This window comes from Balaenoptera acutorostrata, chromosome 8 (assembly GCF_949987535.1).
Source record: "Balaenoptera acutorostrata chromosome 8, mBalAcu1.1, whole genome shotgun sequence".
Classification (NCBI taxonomy): domain Eukaryota; kingdom Metazoa; phylum Chordata; class Mammalia; order Artiodactyla; family Balaenopteridae; genus Balaenoptera; species Balaenoptera acutorostrata.
This window is the reverse complement of record NC_080071.1, coordinates 92,435,134-92,457,754: the sequence shown is the minus strand read 5'-3', so window position 1 is coordinate 92,457,754 and position 22,621 is coordinate 92,435,134. Positions and strand designations below refer to the sequence as shown.

At 45.6% G+C, this 22,621-nt stretch overlaps 1 protein-coding gene across 5 annotated transcripts in view; it reads right to left on the bottom strand.

The window, feature by feature from the left end:
• Positions 1-2,181: 2,181 nt before the first annotated feature.
• Positions 2,182-22,621, bottom strand: part of TRAF3IP1 (TRAF3 interacting protein 1) — a 75,941-nt gene continuing 55,501 nt past the window's right edge. For 4 of the 5 annotated variants that reach the window (XM_057551719.1, XM_057551720.1, XM_057551722.1 and 1 more), the window contains 2 exons: positions 4,840-5,063; positions 2,182-4,366 (listed from right to left, as the gene is read on the bottom strand). In XM_057551719.1, the coding sequence (XP_057407702.1) occupies positions 4,201-4,366; positions 4,840-5,063 (390 nt within the window). In that variant the 3' untranslated portion in view covers positions 2,182-4,200. The remainder of the gene's footprint in view (positions 4,367-4,839; positions 5,064-22,621) is intronic. The other variant, XM_057551721.1, reaches the window with a different exon arrangement.

Below are 22,621 nucleotides of genomic sequence, written 5' to 3'. Positions count from 1 at the left end.
TGCAGGCGCGGAAGGGATGTATTAATAATTATGCCTCAAGAAAAGGCACGGCTGCCACCGTCCTGAGCAGATCGGGGCTATGGCTCCGCTCCCGGGGGGTGCGCGTCGCGCCCCAAGTACAGGAGGGCGCAAGAGGCACCGCGCACCCGGCGTTCAGGCCGGGGTCCGGCAAGCGAGGCCCGCGATCGCTGGCCGCCATCACCCGGCAAAGTGCTGGCTTTGACGGGGATCGTAAACGGCAGACCTAAGTGTTTTTTAGTTTGTTACGTCACGGCGAAAGCAACGCTAAGAGCCTTTTCCGAGAACAGAACGGGAAGTCCGCGAGTGCAGTGAGGAACAAGACAGACGCTGTGAACTAGCCGACGAGCGGTGGCTGAAAACTGGTGCGGGCGGAGCGTCCTCCGAGCTGCCCTGACTTGCCGGCCCCGCGCGGGGTGTGCTGAGCCGGCGGTGCGGGGCAGAGGGCGGGGCTGCCGGGGAAGCTCGCACACCGAGCGCACCCACCGCACTCGCTTACAAAGCCCTGGTTCCGCCTCGGCGGGCCGGCACAGCCTCCGTGACTTACGGCCTTGACTTCCTTCTGAACCCCGTTTTCGTTTTTTTTTTGGGGGGGGCGGGGGGTCTGCACCACGAAGCTTGTGGGATCTTAGTTCCCCGACCGGGGACTGAACCCGCGCCCTCGGCACTGCAAGCGCGGGGCCCTAACCACTGGACGGCCAGGGAAGTCCCTGAACCCCATTTTCTCACCAGAAAGACCAACTTGCTTGATTTAAGAAGCTGATAATCAATCTGGAACTCAGCTCTAAATACGGACTTAAACACTAGTTTTATAGCTTAAAAAGCCATTTAAATGTCATTTCTCTCGCTGAATTAAAAAAGAAAAGTCCTTCCCAAACTCCCTTTATGAAAACACACATAAGCGGCAGAAGGGGACTCTTCCAGGGGCCCCCTTCTGCCCTCTTGCAGAGATTTTGTGAACTGAACTCACCCAAACACTTCTTAGGAAAACATGAGGCCTTGTGACTAGTGAAGGGCATCCCAGGATAGAGGTGAACACAGCCCCGCCACGGCAAGGGCTCACCCCGGGGGTGGACAGGCCTGGGGCTTCCTCCCAGCTCGGGCGGTGGGCTCCTGGGGGCGGGGAGGGCATGAGGAGCGAGGCGCTCTGCCTCTGCCCCCCTGGGAGCGGGCAGAAGACCCCGGAGCTGGGAGGGGGTCTGGGTCTGTGCAGAAACCCGTCCTTCAGGGCGGCCGCCTGAGCACAGGGTCCTGCGTGCGGCCTCACCCTGAACCCGATTCTTGTGGAAACTCAAGCAGACTGGTCGTCCTAAGCCTGTGACTGGTGACACCAAGCCGTAAAGGTCCAGCCACCTCTCCTCTCGCTCGTGTGCCCCAGGGCTGCGCACGTCAGCAGAAGACACACCCCGGTCAATTCAGGGCAGCCTGGAAAAGAAGTCTGGGAATATTTCAGGGGCACTTGTCAACAGACTGAGAATTCCAGACCCCCCCCCCAATCCTAAACTCACTTCTATTGTCACTAAATAACATCATCTCTCTTCACAGATTCCAGTTTTTTTTTTTTTAATTTATTTATTTATGGCTGTGTTGGGTCTTCGTTTCTGTGCGAGGGCTTTCTCTAGTTGCGGCAAGCGGGGGCCACTCTTCATCGCGGTGCATGGGCCTCTCACTATCGCGGCCTCTCTTGTTGCGGAGCACAGGCTCCAGATGTGCAGGCTCAGTAGCTGTGGCTCACGGGCCCAGTTGCTCCGCGGCATGTGGGATCTTCCCAGACCAGGGCTCGAACCCGTGTCCCCTGCATTGGCAGGCAGACTCTCAACCACTGCACCACCAGGGAAGCCCCCCGTTATCATTTTTTAAGTTGCTTATTGAGAAGAAAAATAAGCATGAATATCAAAGTAGAAAGCTCGAATTTTAGTCTTGTTATTTTCTTCAAAGGTTTATGCATTTCCTTTAAATATAAATATGTCAGCTCAACTTTTAAATTAAAATTTCTTTTTTTTTTTTTGTGGCCGTACCATGCGGCATGCGGGATCTTAGTTCCCCCACCAGGGATTGAACCCGTGCCCCCTGCGGTGGAAGTGCGGCGTCCTAACCACTGGACCACCAGGGAAGTCCCTTAAATTAAGATTTCTGAAGTATGACTCCAGTACTTCTTGAAAATTTACAAGCCAAAACAGAGAAAAACATTTAATAATCCCATTTGTGTAGTCTATCAAAATAATAAATAACAGGATTTAATTCGTTTGTGATAAGATACAGTAATAACTACATACAGAGACTTTCTAAAACTTCCTGAATGGTCTTAAAATTTCTGATAAATGCTTACCTGCCTTATAAGACTTCAATTTATACAGAAAAGGGGTGGCACAATGAGTGAAAATATAAATTTCCCTGAACTTTCTTCAAAGAAAAACAAACTGCACACATTTGAAAACTAAAAAATCCAAATGCTTATACATGCTTTCTTCCAGGTGTGAACTGAACTGCACAACCCATACACTGATAGAAAAAATATCTGATTATTTTTAATGATTTATGTATAAAAGAAAAATAAATTTTATGATACAATTTGAGAGACTACTTCATACAAAATTCTACTCAAATACAATGTATGCAATTTTTTGCAACACAAAATCTCTAGTCTTATGTACAAATGCATTAAAGGTGGACACCTTAACTTGAAGCAAAACAGGGTCCCTTTAGGATGGTGGCTGCCATTCAAGTCAGTGGAAAAGAGAAGATGAGCGTGTGGAGGACTGGGGACTGACACGCCTCCCCTCCGCCAATGCTGCGTTTAGTGGAACCTCGCCAAACAGAATTTTACGGTAAACTACAGGAAGGAGAAGAAGACCAATGTTTCACGACAGCAGATCTTAATAATCTGACCTTGAACTTACTCAGCTTCGAAAATCATAGAACTACCTTTGTAACAGATTTATTTTGGAAATTACACTAAGAAAAACTTAACTGTGCCATTTGTGCTAGTCTTTTAAGGAAACAAAACTTTCTCAGGCAAATTCTAACACTTAAAATGGCCCTCCTTGGGTTACATAATAAATACAGTGTCTAGAAATAAAAGTATCAGGACCCAGACCTTAAGACCCGTAAGTATGTCTCCAAACAGTGAAATCCTTTATACACAAATTGAAGACTGTAGTATTTACAATATTATATGTAGTGAAAAACAAAATATAAACCATGTTTAAAAAAAAAAAACTTTTGCTTTAAAAAAACAATTTCCAAAAAAATGCTAACATTAAAAAATTTTGCAAATCCACGTATCCTTTTAAGTCTTCCTTTTGCAGTTTTCCCTAAGCTACCTGTCTCTCAGGTGCACAGGTGCTTACACCTGTGCGAAGGAAAAGGCATGATGCCAAAGCCTTGGAGAGCAAGCCCCTCTTCTGGAGAGAACGAGGCAAGTGACACAACTGTGCACGTGGCAAAAACCCAGGGGCAAAATGTTGAAGAAAGTGAGGATACAGCCTGTGACAATCTCATGTCCAGACGATGTCCATGAAGGCCATACTCAAATCTTTTTAAATGTACGAACTTTAAGGGCTGGAAATATAAGCAAAAGATAAAAGGGACCAGTAAGAAAATTACATAAAGTGTATGCAATTACAAAGAGGTTAAAAATTAAAGTTCGTGCGTACCTTATAAAGATATGGGCCGAAATTAACCCTTTTCAAGTGGAAATGAGCTAAAAATATAATTCATTCATTTTCAGGCTTCATTGGATTTATGAAGTTCCTATCAAAAAGTACAGCCATCCTTCACTCAGTGCTTGACTCACAGAAGTCCTGTCACTAGACTCAAGCGTCTGAAATCACGGACTCCCGCAGCCCTGGCTGTGCCAGCGCCACTCACCTGCTGGAGAACCTGGCACAGGAGTGAACAGCCTACGGCGGAAATACAAAGAACAGGCTTGTAAAGACACTTTTCACACAGGCATTTGCAAGAGCTATTTATAACTAGCAAGTATTCTAGCCGGAGGAAGGTAGGAAAACATGGTCTTTCATACACTGAATATGCCTCAAGCTGTAAAGCTCTGAAAATTAGCTGGATAACCTTGTAAACTGTTCATTGTCTTCAAACTGAAACGTAAGGAGTAAGGATGTTCTAGCCTCCTTTTTACGTGCAAACTGAGGACCACCTTCAGTCTCTGAAACGTTTGAGCTTTCACCTTCTGGAACTCAAATTGATACTATGCACCATTTTCTGAATTTTCTCTTCATTCTTTAGAATACTGGCCTTCACAGCACAGATCTTGTCCTGCTGGTCTCGGACCAGCTGCTCCAGCTCCGCCAGCTCCGCCTTCAAGGGCTCCACGGCACAGTCTGTGATGCTGACGGAAAACAAAGCCAGTGGCTCATAAATATCTTTCTCATTTTACATTTGCTTCTTAATTAAAACAATGGATGACAACAAAAGTGAATTAGTCATTGCATCCAAAGAAAAAGGGTAAAAATATAAACGTACTCTTTTAGAGTGAAAAATCAAAATACTTTCAAATTACAGTCACAAAGCTTTGGGGATTTCGATAAGATACATGAAAAATATGGTACCCAAACTGCAAAGTTTGCTGTCTGTTTTAATGTCTAAATCTTGTTTTTGAACACTGACTGCAGATCTTTTCTAATTGCTACAAAGAAATGCACGTTAGGCTATGAACGAAAAAGAAAAAGCAATGTGTTTCCTTCGGGGGAGGAGGTAAGAAAGCGAGGGTCGAGAGGCCGTGGGCTCTCGGAGCGCTCCCCCTGGGCTGCGGGCACACGTGCGCCCCGGCCGCTCACCGGCCCGCCCCTCCCCGGCCCCCACCTCCGCTCCGCCTGCAGGGCCTCGGCGTGCTGCCGGCTCTCGCTGCGCCACAGCTGCAGCTCCTTCTGCATGGCGTCCACGTCCTCCTGGAGGTAGTCCATGATCTTGCCCAGGGGCAGCGCGCTCCTGCACAGGCTCTGGATGGACCCACGGAGCTTCTCTATCTCCTTGGAGACTATGTCCTTCTCCTTCTTCCACGCCGACTCAAAGACGAGCAGCTTCTCCTACGGTCAGTGGGAGGAGAGTGAAGAGAGAGCAACACCCTCACTCCTAAGGCAGGACAGGGCCTGCTAAGGGCGGAAGGGGCATGGGCGTGGGGACAGCGCCGGTTCGGGACCCACCGGGCTGCGGGGCACTGCTTCACGCCTGTGACCGTGAGGCTAGGCCAGCAGTGGCCCCGGGGTGCCAAGCCCTGTGTGAGCACGTCAGCAGCGCCCCGTAAGGGCCTGTCCCTGGAAGGCTGTCCGAGGGGCACATTTCTGTAGGGTACGATTTTCATTTCCCAACTGACCAGAAAACTTACTGCTGTTATTGTTACAAAAGCTCAGGCAGGGCCACTGATGATCTTCCCAAACCGTCTGGCGGGAAGGGGACCTGGCCCTGCATCTCACTCCTCGATGCACCACCTTCCCAGCTCAAACGACTCTGCAACCCAGCCTGCCAGGCCAGAGGAGGGCAGCCATCAGCCGAGGAGAGCAGGACCGCTTGGTGGAGAGAGGGAGGTACGGTGTGCGGACGGAGGGCGCGGCCAACGGCAGCGTGGGGGCAGCCGGTGAGGTCGAGGAGGGCTGGCCTGCGCTGGCTGGTGCGGAGGTTATGGGGCCTGGGGCCCCGGTGGGCATCGAGGGTGCAGGGTCGGCGGGGGAGGGGCTCATGCAGCAGCAGGTGAAGGAGGTGACGATGGAGGTGACCAGGGAGCTTCATTCAGTTTTGGCCAGGAGTTCTTGGGCTCTTTGACAAGCAATATTTAATTCCCTTCATATGAGGTTTTACCACAGACATCTCTGAATTTCAAAAACTGGTGTAAGAATCAACAAGCAGTTTGGCTCGGGAAACCTTTCCTGGAGAAATGAACACTGTTCAGCAAGTCCCCCCTGGGTGCTCCCACTCCACACAGGCTGACTAAATGTCCCTGCTTTACCCACTGACACTATGAGTCAGATGCATTAAGTTATAATTAATCAACGTCTTGTTTTATTTTTAAACTTCTTTTATTAAGTTAGATAACCGCTTGTGTCACTTCTAATTCCGGTTTCAGACCGTAGGCCCCAGGAGGGCAGGAACCCTGTGTCTGGTCCATATAAGTGCTCCTTAAATATTTGCCAAATGAACAGATGAAGTGAACAAGTAATTTATGAGTCAAGATCCTAGCCCCACCACATCCTGGCCTTTGGCAAACACATGAAAAGCCTTAACATAATGCCTGGCACATAGAAAGTGTTAAGTACGCAGGACTAAAAATAAAAGGCCAAGCTCATAGAAGTAATAAGCGAGTTCTGCAAGGTTGCGGGATACAAGATAAACATACAAAAATCAACTGTGTTTCTATTTACTGGCAATGAACACACGGATACCAAAATTAAAAATACAATACCATTTATAATTGCTCAAAAAAAGAGAAATACTAGGTGTAAATCTAACCAAATATGTATAGAACTTGTATACTGAAAACTACACAATGTGGATGAAATAAATCAAAGGAGATCTAAAAAAAGAGAGACATACCCTGTTCATCAATTGCTAGATTCAACATAGTAAAGATGTCAATTCTCCCCAAATTGATATTTAGGTTTAATACAATTCCTACCAAAATCCCAAATTCTCTGTAGACATGGACAGGATTATCCTAAAACTTATATAGAAAGGCAAAGGAACTAGCATAGCTAAAACATTTTTAAAAAGAAGAAATAAGAGGGAAGAATCAGGCTACCCAATTTCAGGACTTCCCAGATAGCTACAGTAATCAAGACAGGGTGGTACTGGCAGGATGGACACACAGATCAATGGAACAGAACAGAGAATCCAGAAACAGATCCTCACAAATATGCCCAACTGATTTTTTTTTATTTTTTTTATTAGCACCTTTAATTATTATTTATTTATTTATTTATTTTTTTTAGCTGTGTTGGGTCTTCGTTTCTGTGCAAGGGCTTCCTCTAGTTGTGGCAAGCGGGGTCCACTCTTCATTGCGGTGCGCGGGCCTCTCACTATCGTGGCCTCTCTTGTTGCGGAGCACAGGCTCCAGACGCGCAGGCTCAGTATTTGTGGCTCACGGGCCTAGTTGCTCCGCGGCATGTGGGATCTTCCCAGACCAGGGCTCGAACCCGTGTCCCCTGCATTAGCAGGCAGATTCTCAACCACTGCGCCACCAGGGAAGCCCCCCAACTGATTTTTGACGAAGGTACAAAAGCAATCCAGTGGAGAAAACATAGCCTGTCAACATAAGGCACTGGAGCAACTGGACATCCACAGGGAAAAATGAACCTTGATCTAAGTCTCACATCTTGTACAAAAATTAACTCAAAATGGATCACAGACTTAAATGTAAAACAGAAAACTATAAAACTTCTAGAAAAAAAGCTAGAAGAAAATCCTTGGGATTTAGGGCCAGGCAAAGAGTTCTGACTTGACACCGAAAGCATGATCAATTAAAGGAAAAACTGATAAACTGGACTTCATCAGAATTAAAAACTGTCGCTGGGCAAGAGACCCTGTTGAGATCATGCAAGACAGCCTAGAGAGTGAGAGGACATATGTTCAAACCACAGACCTGGTGAAGGACTAGTACCTAGAATGTAAAAACTCTCAAAAGTCAACAGCAAAAAAAGCAAACAATCAAATTAGAAAATGGACAAAGGACAGACATTTCACCAAAGATGATATACAGAAGGCCAATGAGCACGTGAAAAGATGTTCAAAATCATTACCTATTAAGGAAATGGAAATCAGAACCACAATAAGATAACACTCCACACCTATCAGAGTGTTTAAAACAAAAAACAGCGACCACACCAAATGCTGGGAAGGGTGCAGAGAAACTGGATCCCTCATTCACGGCTGGTGGGAATGTAAAATGGTACAGCTGCTCTGGAAAACCATTTGGCAGTTTCTTTAAAAGCTAAACATGCAACTGCCATACAACCCAGCAATTGTACTCCTGGGCACTGATCCCAGAGAAGAGAAGACATGTTCACACAAAAACCTGTATAGGTATGTTTACAGAAGCTGTATTCAAAGGAGCCAAAAATTGGACACAACCCAGATGCCCTTCAAGGAGTGAGTAGTTAAATAAACTATGCTACATCTGTATCATGGAATACTACTTGGCAATAAGAAGGAATGAACTGTTGATTCACACAACAACCTGGACGGACCTTGAGTGAGCTATGCTGAGTGAAAAAAGCCAGTCTCAAAACTTACATGCTGCGGGCTTCCCTGGTGGCGCGGTGGTTAAGAATCCGCCTGCCAATGCAGGGGACACAGGTTCGAGCCCTGGTCCAGGAAGATCCCACACGCCGCGGAGCAACTAAGTCCATGCGTCATAACTACTGAGCCTGCGCTCTAGAGCCTGTGAGCCACAATTACTGAGCCCGTGTGCCGCAACTACTGAAGCCCGCGCGCCTAGAGCCCATGCTCCGCAACAAGAGAAGCCACCGCAATGAGAAGCCTGCGCACCGCAACGAAGAGTAGCCCCCGCTCGCCACAACTAGAGAAAGCCCGCGAGCAGCAATGAAGACCCAACACAGCCAAAAATAAATAAATAAAAATTTAAAAATTAAAAAAGAAAAAAACTTACATGCTGCATGATTCCATTTATATAACATCCTTAAAATGATAAAACTATAAAAATGGAGAACAGATTAGTGGTTGCCAGGGGTTCAGGACGGGGTGGGGTGGAAGGTAGAGGGTGGATTGTGGTTATACAAGGGCAACACGAGGGATCCTTGTGATGATGGAGATGTTGTATCTTGACTGTATCAAGGTCAGCATCCTGGGTGTCATACTGCACTCGGTTTTGTAAGATGTTATCAGTGGGAAAAACTGAGTAAGGCGTCCCTGGGATCTCTCTATTATTTCTTACAATTGCATTTGAATCTACAGTTATCTCAAAATAAGTTTAATTAAAGAAAAAAGGTAGTAGCTATAAAAATGCTTTTAAATTAAAATGCTAAATGACTAAAATGAATCAATACAATGACAAACGACTTCCCAGGAAAAATTGTGTTGTCTTTATTATATTGACTACTTACTTAGTTGAGACATTTAAAAATTCTATTTAAACCCACTCATAATGATTATTAAGTAATTCCTATGTATCTGGCATCACGTTGTCTCTAACACAAAACCACTGAGGGCACAGAACTTAGGATGGAGACTAACAGGCACGACGTCTTGCAAAATCGGCAAAAGTCCCGACGTGGATGAAGACAGTAAGGGGTCATCTGTCAAAGTCCTTCATGTTTCTGTGGCACAGAACCAAGCAGGATTCGGAACACTAATCTTAAAAGTCATAATTTTACTTTTAAGAGCCTAAGAATTTTTAACAAGATACATTTGGGCTTGGATTATGATAGTCGGGAGAGGCTTTTATTATTGCTGCAAAATACCAAAATTCTGGCATTTTTCAAACGTTCACTTAATTAAAGTGGCAGGTGGGGTGGATAAGTCAAGCACTGATCATGTGCTTTACAAGCACCCTCCACTGACGACAGCCTCTGATTTACACATAGCTTCTACTGCTGTATCAGCAACTTTCCAGACAAACATACCCATTATAAACCCTTGTTTTACAGACTTTTAATATGTACGGTAGAATTTGAGAATCCACCACCATACTCACCACACAGGAATTAGTCACATGAACTATGCTTAATTTTTGAAAACGGAAGAGCAAAAAATAACAAAACTGTATCATGACCCAAAATAGTACCTAAAACTGCCTAGAACACCGGAGGGCCCGTGGGCGAGGCGCGAGCGGCTGGGAGCGTGTGCTCCGCGGGGCCCGAGCCAGTCCCAGCCCGCCTCACCGCCTCCCAACTTTACGGCCTCGGGAGCTTGACGTGACCTCTCTGTACCTCGGTTTCCTCACCATAAAATGGAAGTAATAATATTTACCCTGCAGGTCGGATTAAATGGGATAACATAAAATAAGCAGCTCAGTGCCTCGCACAGAGTGAGCCCTCGATGAACGGTAACCATTCTCGTAAATTTCTCCACCATGAAGGACAAAACTGCGAGGCCTGCAGGCGCAGCTGGCGAGGTCCTGCTTCAGTGCAGGCGCCACGGCTCGAGGCACGGCGGAAGGCCGACAAATACGCTGGCATACTGTCAGCACCAACCAACAAGCTGTACGTCCAGCTTCAGGCAGACAAGTTCTTTCACCAAAAAATCATTTGCCTTCCTTCCTGACACATCCCCTTCCCCATCGCCACTCTATAAATAACCCAAACCATGAAATTAGCCCTTAAAAATCTTTACCGAAAGACTGCAGTGCTGAGCTCGGAGATCGGCTCTGAGCGACGCGGCACAGCCTGCAGCTCCTGCGTGTGGCTTGCCCGGGGATCAGCTGCTACAGGTGACACAGAGGGGCGGCAGCTGTGTGTCACGGGCACGCACACCCGCCCTCCCGCCTGGCTGGCCCTCCTCCTGCTGCAGGCTGCAGACTATTTGCTCAGCTGGCAGCATCTGGCCGGCCACTTCGCGCGCGCGCTTCAGAAAAAGTGACTTTCCAAGAGTTTTCAGGTGAACAGTTACTCCTGGGACTTAATATTATTTGCATTTACCACACACATACTTGTCCCAGAACTGTGGGCATTTGTGTTTACAGTGATTTTTAAATTTATAATGATTTATTATTATAAGTCATACACATAAAAACTGCTGAACTCCGAGATTTGTTTCTTTAAATTTCAATTGCAATGCTTCAGGGCAAAAAAGTACTATTGTTAAAATAATGCTTGAAAGCCTGACCCTTAGATTCTGCTAGAAGTCTCTCAGAAGCGGGATCTGGGGTACGACACTGCCCTCCACTCCGCCGCTGATCTGAGGGGTCACGGTCACTCCTGAGCAGAGCTCTACCCTACGTGAAGCCAACCCGATAAACAAAGGCCTGATTAATTGCGGAGGGGGGTAAAAAATCAAAGAGTGTGAGTATTTGCTTTAAATAACATACTCTCCCATGACTTCAGGAAGCGATTTATATACAACCTGTCAAAAGTTCATTTTCTTCATAAACCGAGGAATGCCTGCATCCAAGTTACATGAGAAAAGCAGAGACCCACAGAATAATGATTCCAAGCGTCCTGTTCATCCAGAAATACTCCATCACCAAACTTCTCTGTAAACCACACATTCATTTCTAGTGTGGGTCAAACTGGTATCTTGAATGCACAGTAAAACTGTCTGGAATCAAACACCTTATTAATCTTTACACACACACAGAAAAGCACCTAAGACATAAAAATGAACGGTTTAACAAAATGATAAAGTGACACCTGCAGTCATCATCTGGGTGAGGAAAGCAAACCCTGCCAGGGTCCCCAAAGCCCAAGGTCACTGTCAGTCTGCCGTCCCTGGTGTTCGAGTCTCGGGTCTGCATGACGGGCTGTGCTGTTTGCTGACCCGTGTGCCTGTCCTATGTGCACAGGACAAATGGAATCACACATGTATCTGCATGTGTTGGCCTCTGTTGCTCAACGCTGTACTTGAGAATCAACCATGTAATTACGAGCACATGTGTTCTGTTCATCTGCATTGCTGAATGGTTATGTCATCATATGAATACACCATGATTTATCCAACCACTCCACTGCTGGTGGACACTTGGGTGATTCTTGGTCTGGGGCCATGACAAACAAGGCAACTCAGAACAATCTTATACATTTGTCCTAACACACACAGGCACAGGATTCTCCACGGCATGCAACAAGTAGTGGCACTGCTGGGTCAATGGGTACGTATGTCACACAGTTTTCCAAAGTGGCTGTACCAATTTACATCAAATATTTTTCACAAGCCAGTATTTTACTTCTGTGCATATACAAGAACATCGACTCTGATGGCATTTCCACAATCTGACAGCTGCGGGTATAACTACTGAACACTGGCAGCAGAGAGAAAACCGCCGGTCCAAGTCAGGGACATGCTGCTAAAAAAAACCTCCCAGCTGGTAAAATCTGCTCACTGCAGCCACTATGGATAAGAAATAAACACGAGCAGGAAGCTTTTAGAACGTATGTATGAAAAGCTATATAGTGTAAGGTTCACTGATGTCCTACCTGTGCAACTGTCTACATAGTCTTGGGCAAGATAACTCTTGTGCCTCAGTTTCCTAACCTAGAAAATGGGGATGACACCTATCTCATAAATTACTGTGAGGATTAAATGAAGTGATGTATGCAATTCCTTAGGGATAGTAAGTGCTCTATCAATGTCAGCTGTTGTTATAATTATTATATTGTCTACGACTGAGAATATCTGACGGGTAAGCTTCTACAGGAGAAGAAATGCATATAAGGAACCACCTAAAACCTGGTGCAGAGAGAAATCAAAAGATCATTAAATGTTAGCTACTTCTACAAACATTAATGTCCTTGGAAAGGAACAAGGAACCCTCTCGGAAGGCTGGTGTGTAAGATAAGAGTACGGAGGCTTGGCGTGGGGTCACTGCGGCTGAAGCCAAAGGTTAGTGCACAGAACAGAGAAGATGTACCTTCAGCCTGGCCTTTCAGACTGACCTGAAAATGGAAAGAATTTAAAAATCATCTTGTCACATGGAGGATTGACCATACTGACACTAACAAAGCAGGCAACAGGGAAATGCAGAACTCAGATCCCCAGCTAAAATGATCCCTTCTCTACTTAAAGTAATGAAAGTAAGTTAAGAATATGACATTACTGGCCTAAACCTGGTCCTTTCAAACATATTTATGAAAGGCTATTCTCATATATTTATGCTTTCAGAAAAACTTTAGAATATTCCCTGCCAAATTCCAAAACATCCATTGAATATTTACTGGAATTGCATTAAACTTACAAGTTAACTTGAGAGAAGTGACATCTCTATAATACTGAGTTCCCATCCAGAAACACAACGTCTCTCTCGACTTTTTCCAGACCTTTTATATTTCTTGGTAAAATTCTGTGGCTTCTCAATACAGTTACTATAAATTCTTATTAAATGCACACATGCCTTGGAAACTTACATTTTTGTTTCCAGTTCTGGATGGGGACCTGATATACATCGTTTCCAACTGGTTATTGCTGACATATAGGAAAAATACTGACCTCTGTGTATTTATTTTGTCACTGGCCACCTTATAAATTTTTAAAATAGTTTTAACTTTTAGGGGGTTGATTGACTTGGCAGACTGTTGTCATCTTCAAATGATGGTGACCCTGTCTCCTTTCCAGAATTCAACGTCATTTCTTTTTGCACCAGTTAGACCCTCCAGAATATCTCAGCCATCCTTGTTCCTGAATTCCATGGAGACACCTGCAGCCCCTCCCTGTTGTGTAGGATGCAGACTGCTCGATGCAGGTACTCCTCCTCCTGTGGCCAGAGGTACCTTCCTGCCCCTCGTTCACTGCAAGCTGGTAGCAATAATGGACGTTGAATTTTATATGTGCCATTTATTCTTGAGACACGACCCACCCACTAGTGATTTTACCTGAGACACGACCCACCCACTAGTGATTTTACCTGAGACACGACCCACCCACTAGTGATTTTACCTGAGACACGACCCACCCACTAGTGATTTTACCTGAGACACGACCCACCCACTAGTGATTTTACCTGAGACACGACCCACCCACTAGTGATTTTACCAGAGACACGACCCACCCACTAGTGATTGTACCTGAGACACGACCCACTCACTAGTGATTTTACCTGAGACACGACCCACCCACTAGTGATTTTACCAGAGACACGACCCACCCACTAGTGATTTTACCTGAGACACGACCCACTCACTAGTGATTTTACCAGAGACACGACCCACCCACTAGTGATTTAACCTGAGACACGACCCACTCACTCACTAGTGATTTTACCAGAGACACGACCCACCCACTAGTGATTTTACCTGAGACACGACCCACTCACTAGTGATTTTACCTGAGACACGACCCACTCACTAGTGATTTTACCAGAGACACGACCCACCCACTAGTGATTTAACCTGAGACACGACCCGCTCACTCACTAGTGATTTTACCTGAGACACGACCCGCTCACTCACTAGTGATTTTACCTGAGACACGACCCGCTCACTCACTAGTGATTTTACCTGAGACACGACCCACCCACTAGTGATTTTACCTGAGACACGACCCACCCACTAGTGATTTTACCAGAGACACGACCCACCCACTAGTGATTTAACCTGAGACACGACCCACTCACTCACTAGTGATTTTACCAGAGACACGACCCACTCACTAGTGATTTTACCTGAGACACGACCCACTCACTAGTGATTTTACCAGAGACACGACCCACCCACTAGTGATTTAACCTGAGACACGACCCACTCACTCACTAGTGATTTTACCAGAGACACGACCCACCCACTAGTGATTTAACCTGAGACTCGACCCGCTCACTCACTAGTGATTTTACCTGAGACACGACCCGCTCACTCACTAGTGATTTTACCTGAGACACGACCCGCTCACTCACTAGTGATTTTACCTGAGACACGACCCACCCACTAGTGATTTTACCTGAGACACGACCCACCCACTAGTGATTTTACCTGAGACACGACCCGCTCACTAGTGATTTTACCTGAGACACGACCCGCCCACTAGTGATTTTACCTGAGACACGACCCGCCCACTAGTGATTTTACCTGAGACACGACCCACCCACTAGTGATTTTACCTGAGACACGACCCACTCACTAGTGATTTTACCTGAGACACGACCCACTCACTAGTGATTTTACCAGAGACACGACCCACCCACTAGTTATTTAACCTGAGACACGACCCACTCACTCACTAGTGATTTTACCAGAGACACGACCCACCCACTAGTGATTTAACCTGAGACACGACCCGCTCACTCACTAGTGATTTTACCTGAGACATGACCCGCTCACTCACTAGTGATTTTACCTGAGACACAACCCGCTCACTCACTAGTGATTTTACCTGAGACACGACCCGCTCACTCACTAGTGATTTTACCTGAGACACGACCCGCCCACTAGTGATTTTACCTGAGACACGACCCGCCCACTAGTGATTTTACCTGAGACACGACCCGCCCACTAGTGATTTTACCTGAGACACGACCCGCCCACTAGTGATTTTACCTGAGACACGACCCGCCCACTAGTGATTTTACCTGAGACACGACCCGCCCACTAGTGATTTTACCTGAGACACGACCCGCCCACTAGTGATTTTACCTGAGACACGACCCGCCCACTAGTGATTTTACCTGAGACACGACCCGCCCACTAGTGATTTTACCTGAGACACGACCCGCCCACTAGTGATTTTACCTGAGACACGACCCGCCCACTAGTGATTTTACCTGAGACACGACCCGCCCACTAGTGATTTTACCTGAGACACGACCCACCCACTAGTGATTTTACCTGAGACACGACCCACTCACTAGTGATTTTATTTGGTTCAAGAATAATTTCTTGGTTAAATATAAGGTAAGTAAGCTAAGTTTAAAGGATGCTACAACAGCTGACTTGAATTTTTTTTTAACTGAAACAACTGACTCTTTCCTGGATGTGGCAGCCCAAAAGAAGAAGAAACACTGACTAGTAAAGAAAACGGACAAAAATATATTTATCCACTAGGGAATAGAGTTTCCATTCCTAGAGTGTATTCTAGTTCACTATTAATCATATAATAAAATAAATGCTTTAGAAAAAAATAAGATTAGGAATTCGTAACCATGAACCATGAACCATGAATGTATTTCTTTATCTTTGTTTAAATCTCTAAAATTCATTCTAGCTGGAGATTTTTAGGATTCTGCAATTCTTTTAAGCTACACCAAGTAGATTCTGCCCAAATAACAAAACTGAAACCGAACTAGGGGACAACTACAAAACAGAACACAATGTCAGGGGCACCCATGCTCAGGAGACGGACGAAGGCAGTGGACGGCTCAGAGCCGGACAGGGGGACACTCAGGCCGCCAGCCCGCTCTCGCTCCGCTCTCCACGTGGGGACCATCTCCCGACTGCGGCACAGAGTAGGGGCCACCAAGCTTTGGGGACTCCACCACAGGGCAGCGGATGTGCTGACTCTGCAGGCAGGGAGCCCTTGGAGAAGGCCGTCTTAGGCGATCACCCACGATGGGAGCCTCTGCGCAAACCCGGGTTTCCGCGGAGAGGTCCAGCACACCACCAGAGCAAAACAGTCCAAGTGTGGATGCACTGGAGAGGGAAAGAGAAACAGCCTGACTTCACCCGTGGTGTCACTCCTCCCCGAGGTGGAACAGCTTAGGGCCAAGAGAGACCACCATGGCCTGTGATTTCTCCCGAGGGGGACAGTGAGAGTGCCGCAGTGGGCACTCCGCTTCCCCAGCTGTGCGGGAAGCTGCCGAAGAGGCTCCTTTCTCTCTCGCCCCATCCAGAGTCGTGAGCTGCACGCCTGGGGGGGGGCTCGGAGTGGCTGGGAGAGTGGCAGGTAGCTAAACTGATGCAGATCCTACTACCCCCACTGCAGACTCCACCAACAAGTCCGCCTACGAGCCGCTGGGAACGCGTCACTTACAGACCCCCAGCTGGCCCATGGGTGCCCCCCAGCGCTCAGCGTGCCTCACCCACATGCACTCCCACCCTGCGGCCACTCCCGTGTGTGATCCCCGCATGGTGAGAGCAAGCTCTGATGGACGGCTACTGAGCACGTGCAGAGACCCAGCCTGAGTCTGTGGAGGGAGAGACCACAACCTTCAGCTTGAGCTCCACTCCTGGGAAAAGAGAGGGAGGCTGTCATCACCCAGCCGGGAGCTGTAGGGCGGAGAGAAGGCATAGAAGCTGAGGAATTCTGCTGAAGGAGGGAGCAAGAAACAGCAAGAAACATGGAGCGAGCGTACGCATAGGAGATGAGAAAGCCTCAGAATCCCTAGCAGGGCTGGTGGAAATATTTATCACCCAAAGTCAGTTAGTAAAGATTGGAGGAGATGGCTGCTACTTCAAACGTGAAGACAGCAACATAAGACTCAAGGAACAAGGGGCTTCCCTGGTGGCACAGTGGTTGAGAATCCACCTGCCAATGCAGGGGACGTGGGTTTGAGCTCTGGTCTGGAAAGATCCCACGTGCTGCAGAGCAACTAAGCCCATGCGCCACAACTACCGAGCCTGCGCTCTAGAGCCCGCGAGCCACAACTACTGAGCCCACATGCCACAACTACTGAAGCCCACATGCCTAGAGCCCGTGCTCCACAACAAGAGAAGCCACCGCAATGAGAAGCCCGCACACCACAACAAAGAGTAGCCCCTGCTCACCGCAACTAGAGAAAGCCTGCGTGCAGCAACAAAGACCCAACACAGCCAAAAATAAATAAATAAGATAAACAAATTAAAAAAAAGAGACTCAAGGAACATGAGAAATCAAGAAAACATGACACCACCAATACTCTTCCAGTAACCAATACCAAAGACATGGAGAGCTCCAATTTACCTGATAAAGAACCCAAAATAGCTATTTTAAGGAAGTTTGATGAGCTGCAAGGAAACACAGACAGTTCAACAAATCAGGAAAATAATATAGGAAAAAAATGAGAAGTTTAACAAAGAGATAGAAACAGAAATTCTGGAGCTGAATAACACAACCAATGAAATGAAAAATGTGACGAGAGCATCAACAACAGAATGGTTCAAGTGGAAGAAGAATCTGTGAAGTAGGAGACAAGAACTTTAAAATTATCCTGTCTGGGGGGAAAAGAAAGAATTAAAAAGAGTGAAGAAAGCCTACGTGATCAATGGGCACCATCAAGAGAAGCAATCTACAAATTACTGGAGTCCCAGAAGAAAAGAGGGAGAAAGGGGCAGAAAGTTTATTTAAAGAAATAATGGCTGAGGACTTCCCAAATCTGGAAGAAGATTTGGACATCCAAGTTCACAAAGCTCACAGTTCATCAAACAAACTTCACCTAAGGAGATCTTCTCCAAGACAGACGATAATAACACTGTCAAAAATCAAAGACAAGAAGAGACTCTTAAAGCAGCAAGAGAAAAGCAGCTTGTAACTTCCAGCTATCCCCATAAAGCAATCTGCAGATCTGTCATCAGAAACCTTACAGGCCAGGAAAGAGTGGGATAAAATATTCAAAGAGATGAAGGAAAAAATTGCCAACCAAGAATACTCTGTCCAGCAAAGCTGTCCTTCAGAAATGAAGGAGAGATAAGACTTTCTCAGATAAACAAAAGCTGAGGGAGTTCAACACCACTAGATCTGCCTTATAAGAAATGCTGAAAGGAGCTTTTCAGGCTGAAACAAAAGGACACTAATTAGTAACATGAAAACATGAAAATATACAACACACTGGTGAAGGTAAGTATACTGTCAAATTCAAAATACTCTGATACTGGCCTCTTGCCTTCCAAGATGGCCCACACTCTGCCTATGGAGTGTGTATCTCACTGAATAAACCTGCTTTCGCTTTAAAAATAAATAAATAGATAAATAAATAGGTGCATGTATAAATGCAATTATTTTTCTTGAAATGTAGTATTAACCAAATTTAAAACATTTCATCTGAAACAAAATGCTGATTTTGAAGGAAGCAATCTCAAGATAGGACCTCATAGTTCTTATGTCATGACATATAGTTACTCTTAGATTTATGGCCGTTAAATAAGAAGCCATAAAGTCTCAAAAATAGCATATTTGTTAACTGTAGACAATCCCATGTAAATCGTGCCTTCTAAAGTGTCACAGACAGAGAAGAAATGTCACAAAGCCTTATCCACGTCTAGCGTTTCTGCTAAAGCCAAATGAAACAACAACAACAAAACTCTAGTACTGTAATGTGATGGAGGTATTAACCACTTAACTCTAGTATAAAGGTTCGAGGAAAAAAGTATTAAAAGTAACTAAAGCTACAATAATTTGTTAATAAATACACAATATAAAAAGAGGTAGATCACAATATCAAAAACATAAGGGGGAGTAAAAGGGTAGAGTTTTTGTATGCAATTGAAGTTAAGCTGTTATCAGTGTAAAATTGACTGTTATATCTATGTTTTATGTAAGCCTCAGAAAAAAACAAAGCAAAAAAAAAAAAAAACCAAAAAAAAAGCAAAGCAAAAACCTACAGTAGATACACAAAAGATAAAGAGAAGAGAATCAAGGCATACCACTATGGAAAATCATGAATTCACAAAGGCAGGCAGAAAGAGAAGAAGAAAGGAACATGGGAATCAGAAAACAGCCAGAAAACAACAGGATGGCATTAGTAAGTCCTTACTTATTGTAATTACCCTACATGTAAATGGATTAAATTCTCCAAGCAAAAAGCATAGAGCGGACCCAGCAATTCCACTTCTGGGAACATATCTGAAGGAAATGAAAGCACCATGTCAAAGAGCCATCTGCAGCCCCATGTTTATTGTAGCTCTATTCACAGTAGCAAAGACATGGAAACAACCTAAGTGTCCATCAACAGATGAATGGATAAATAAGTTGTGGGATGGATGGATAGATAGTTATACACAGTGGAATATTATTCAGCCACACAAAGGGAAGAAATCCTACCATTTGCAACAACACAGGTAGACCCTGGGGCATTATGCTAAGGGAAATACATCAGGCAGAGAAAGACAAATACAGTATGATGGGGGTAAGGGGAGAAGGAATTGGAGGAAGATGGTCAAAAGGTACGAACTTCCAGTTATAAGACAAATAAGTACTGGGTATGTGATGTACAACACGATGGTTATAGCTAACGCTGCTGTACAGTAATATATGAAAGTTGTTAGAATAGATCCTAAGAGTTCTCATCACAAGGAAAAAATTTCTTCTTTTTTGTATCTATAAGAGATGACGGATGTTAGCTAACTTGTTATGGCAATCATTTCACGATATATTTAAGTCAAATTGTTATGCTGTATACCTTAAAAGTACACAGTGCTATATGTCAATTATATTTCAATAAAACCGGGAGAAAGAAGGCATAGAGTGGCTGGAAGGATAAAAAAAAACAAGACTCAAGTACCTGCTGCCTGCAAGGGACTCACTTCATCTTTAAAGATACACATAGGCTAAAAGTGAAGGGATGGAAAAAGATATTCCACAAAAATAGAAACCAAAAGAGAGCAGGGGTATCTATACTTGTATCAGACAAAATAGAGTTTAAGCCAGGAAGTGTAAGAAGAGACAAAAAAGGTCATTATATATAATGATAAAGGGGTCAATTCATCAAGAGATTATAACAACCATAAATATATATGCATATATATATGCATATACATTATAAATATATATGCACCCAACATCGGCACACCTAGGTATATTAAGCAAATACTAACAGGAGAGAGGAAGATAAACTCTTGGCCTCAAGCTGCCCCATCTGACCTAGAAGTTCCACGGAAACAGAATTCTGAAAAAGTATCAAGCCTCCTACTGAGTCCTGTCATCAAGGCAAGAAAACCAGTGGCCATTTTGTAAAGAGGACGGATGACTCTAGGAGTACCCTCAGACGACCAGACCAGAAGCGCCAGGCTCAACAGATGGAGAAAACTGGTATCAAGCACTCAGAGGAACTTAAATCTGAGAAGACGTTCCCAGGAAGGGCCCTTGCTTTCCATCCAAGGCATCTCCATGGCATCTCCATGGCTACAGCATTCACATTTAAGCATCAACTAATAAGTCTTCAGGGACATCAAAGTTATTAACATCCTTTTATGTCATTTTCATTACATCTCACATTCCTCTCATCTCTTTACAAGTCTGTATTTGTTATTTAGATTTCTCAGGAACTCAAAGATTAAAAAGGTGTGTGCAGGCATTTCTCGTAAAATATTGTTAGGATGATCTCACTTTGGGGAAGGGGGGAGAGCCACGGGGTAAGTGAGTAAGCTTGGAGTGGCTAGGCTCATGCAAGCCGGGGCCCACAAGAAACAGTGCCTGCTCCTGACACAGCAACCTGGGCAGACGCACCGGCGAGGAACAGGCCCCACTCCCTGCATGTCAGCAAGAGGAAGAAGCTATAACTGGAGCACACAGACCACCAGGCAGGAGGTAGTGCACGCTCCCTACTGGTTAGGACGATGCTTTTAGACCTGCCTCAAGTCCACAGCTCCACAGCCCCCCCACCCAAATGAGCCAGGTCCAAGAAGGACACTGCTACCACCCAGGGATGGAGGGAGTGGACGGGCTCTCTCCTCCCCAAGCATTGACCCCAGGTCTTCTAAGGGTTTAATGGGATCAGCCCTTGTGCACAGGAACCAGAAGTGCAGGTTAAGCAACTCCTACCTCATCCCTCCAGGGATCATCGACCACCTGGAGCAGAAGCTTGAAGGCACCGTCTCATTCCTGGCTGTGCATCAGAATCAGCTGGGGAAGTTTTTAAACATACCCACACCAGGATCCTGCCCAAAGGCTGACCTATGGGTCTGGGGCAGACCCAGCACCAATATTTAACAAGACCCTTTGGACAGGGCTAACGCACAGACTGTTTGAGCAGATGTACCTTCAGGGAATTTCAAAGGATACAGGGTTCTAAAGTTCACTTGCTTTATACTTCATAATCACCTCCCATGACGTAGGCAGTGGCAGCAAATGAATCTAAGTTTAAAAATATACTTTGGAAGCATTTTTCTCTTTTCACTATCATCTCTGGAAATGCCCATTAGGATTATTAAATTATTTTGCTTTTCCTTTCCATCCCTTTATTAACTAATTGAATTTGCTACTTTAAATGTCTTTCTAAAATATTTATCATTTTCTATTGAACCTATTGCTCCAATCTGTCCTTATCATTCTGGCTCCAGTTTTATTTTTTCATATTTAGACTTCTAAATTCTTACCATATTTAATGGCTCTAAAAATACCAGATAAAATAATCACACCCAAATTAACCATTAACCCCCAAAGGCAGTTACTGGGCTAAGACCCCAATGAATTTCATGGTTGGCATGTGAAATGGAGAAGAAACCAACACTCAAACCTGTAACTGGAAGTAACGGGATATCAGAGGTCTTCAGCAGAAAATAAATGTCACAGAATTAATGATGAGCATGGGGCTAGGAGGAGCAAAGGAAACTCAAATAAAGGACGCTCGGGTCCCAGACCCCCTGAGGGCACTGAGGACAGCGGCAAGAGCGCTGCAGGTGCCCTGCAGACACAGACGGCACCATTAGGTCTTCTGAAGCCGGGACTCATTATTCTTTGCTCCTCCAGCACTCAAGTCAGTCCAAAAACACATCCTACAATTCCAGTTAGCCACCGATGCCATGAAGAAAATAGTCGGGTCGGACACTCGTGGGTGAGGGGCTGGAGGGAGGACTGGTGTCGCCGGCAGGCAGGGAGGGCCTCTCTGAAGAGGCGACATGTGAGCGGGGACTCGAGCGGGCGTTTCTGTCACAGGTCCTGACACTGGCCACCTGGCCCGAGAGGCCGGAAGCCGCCTGCAGATAACCATGGCCCGCAGCACAACCCAGGGGAGGAGGCGGCTTGCCCGCAGGAAAGCAAGCCGCTAATTACACCCTGACAACAGCCCCGCCCCGCCTCCTACAGACAGACAGACTGAGGGAGCGCAGAGGGGACAAACCTCAGCTCTGGGATCCCGCCGAGCCCC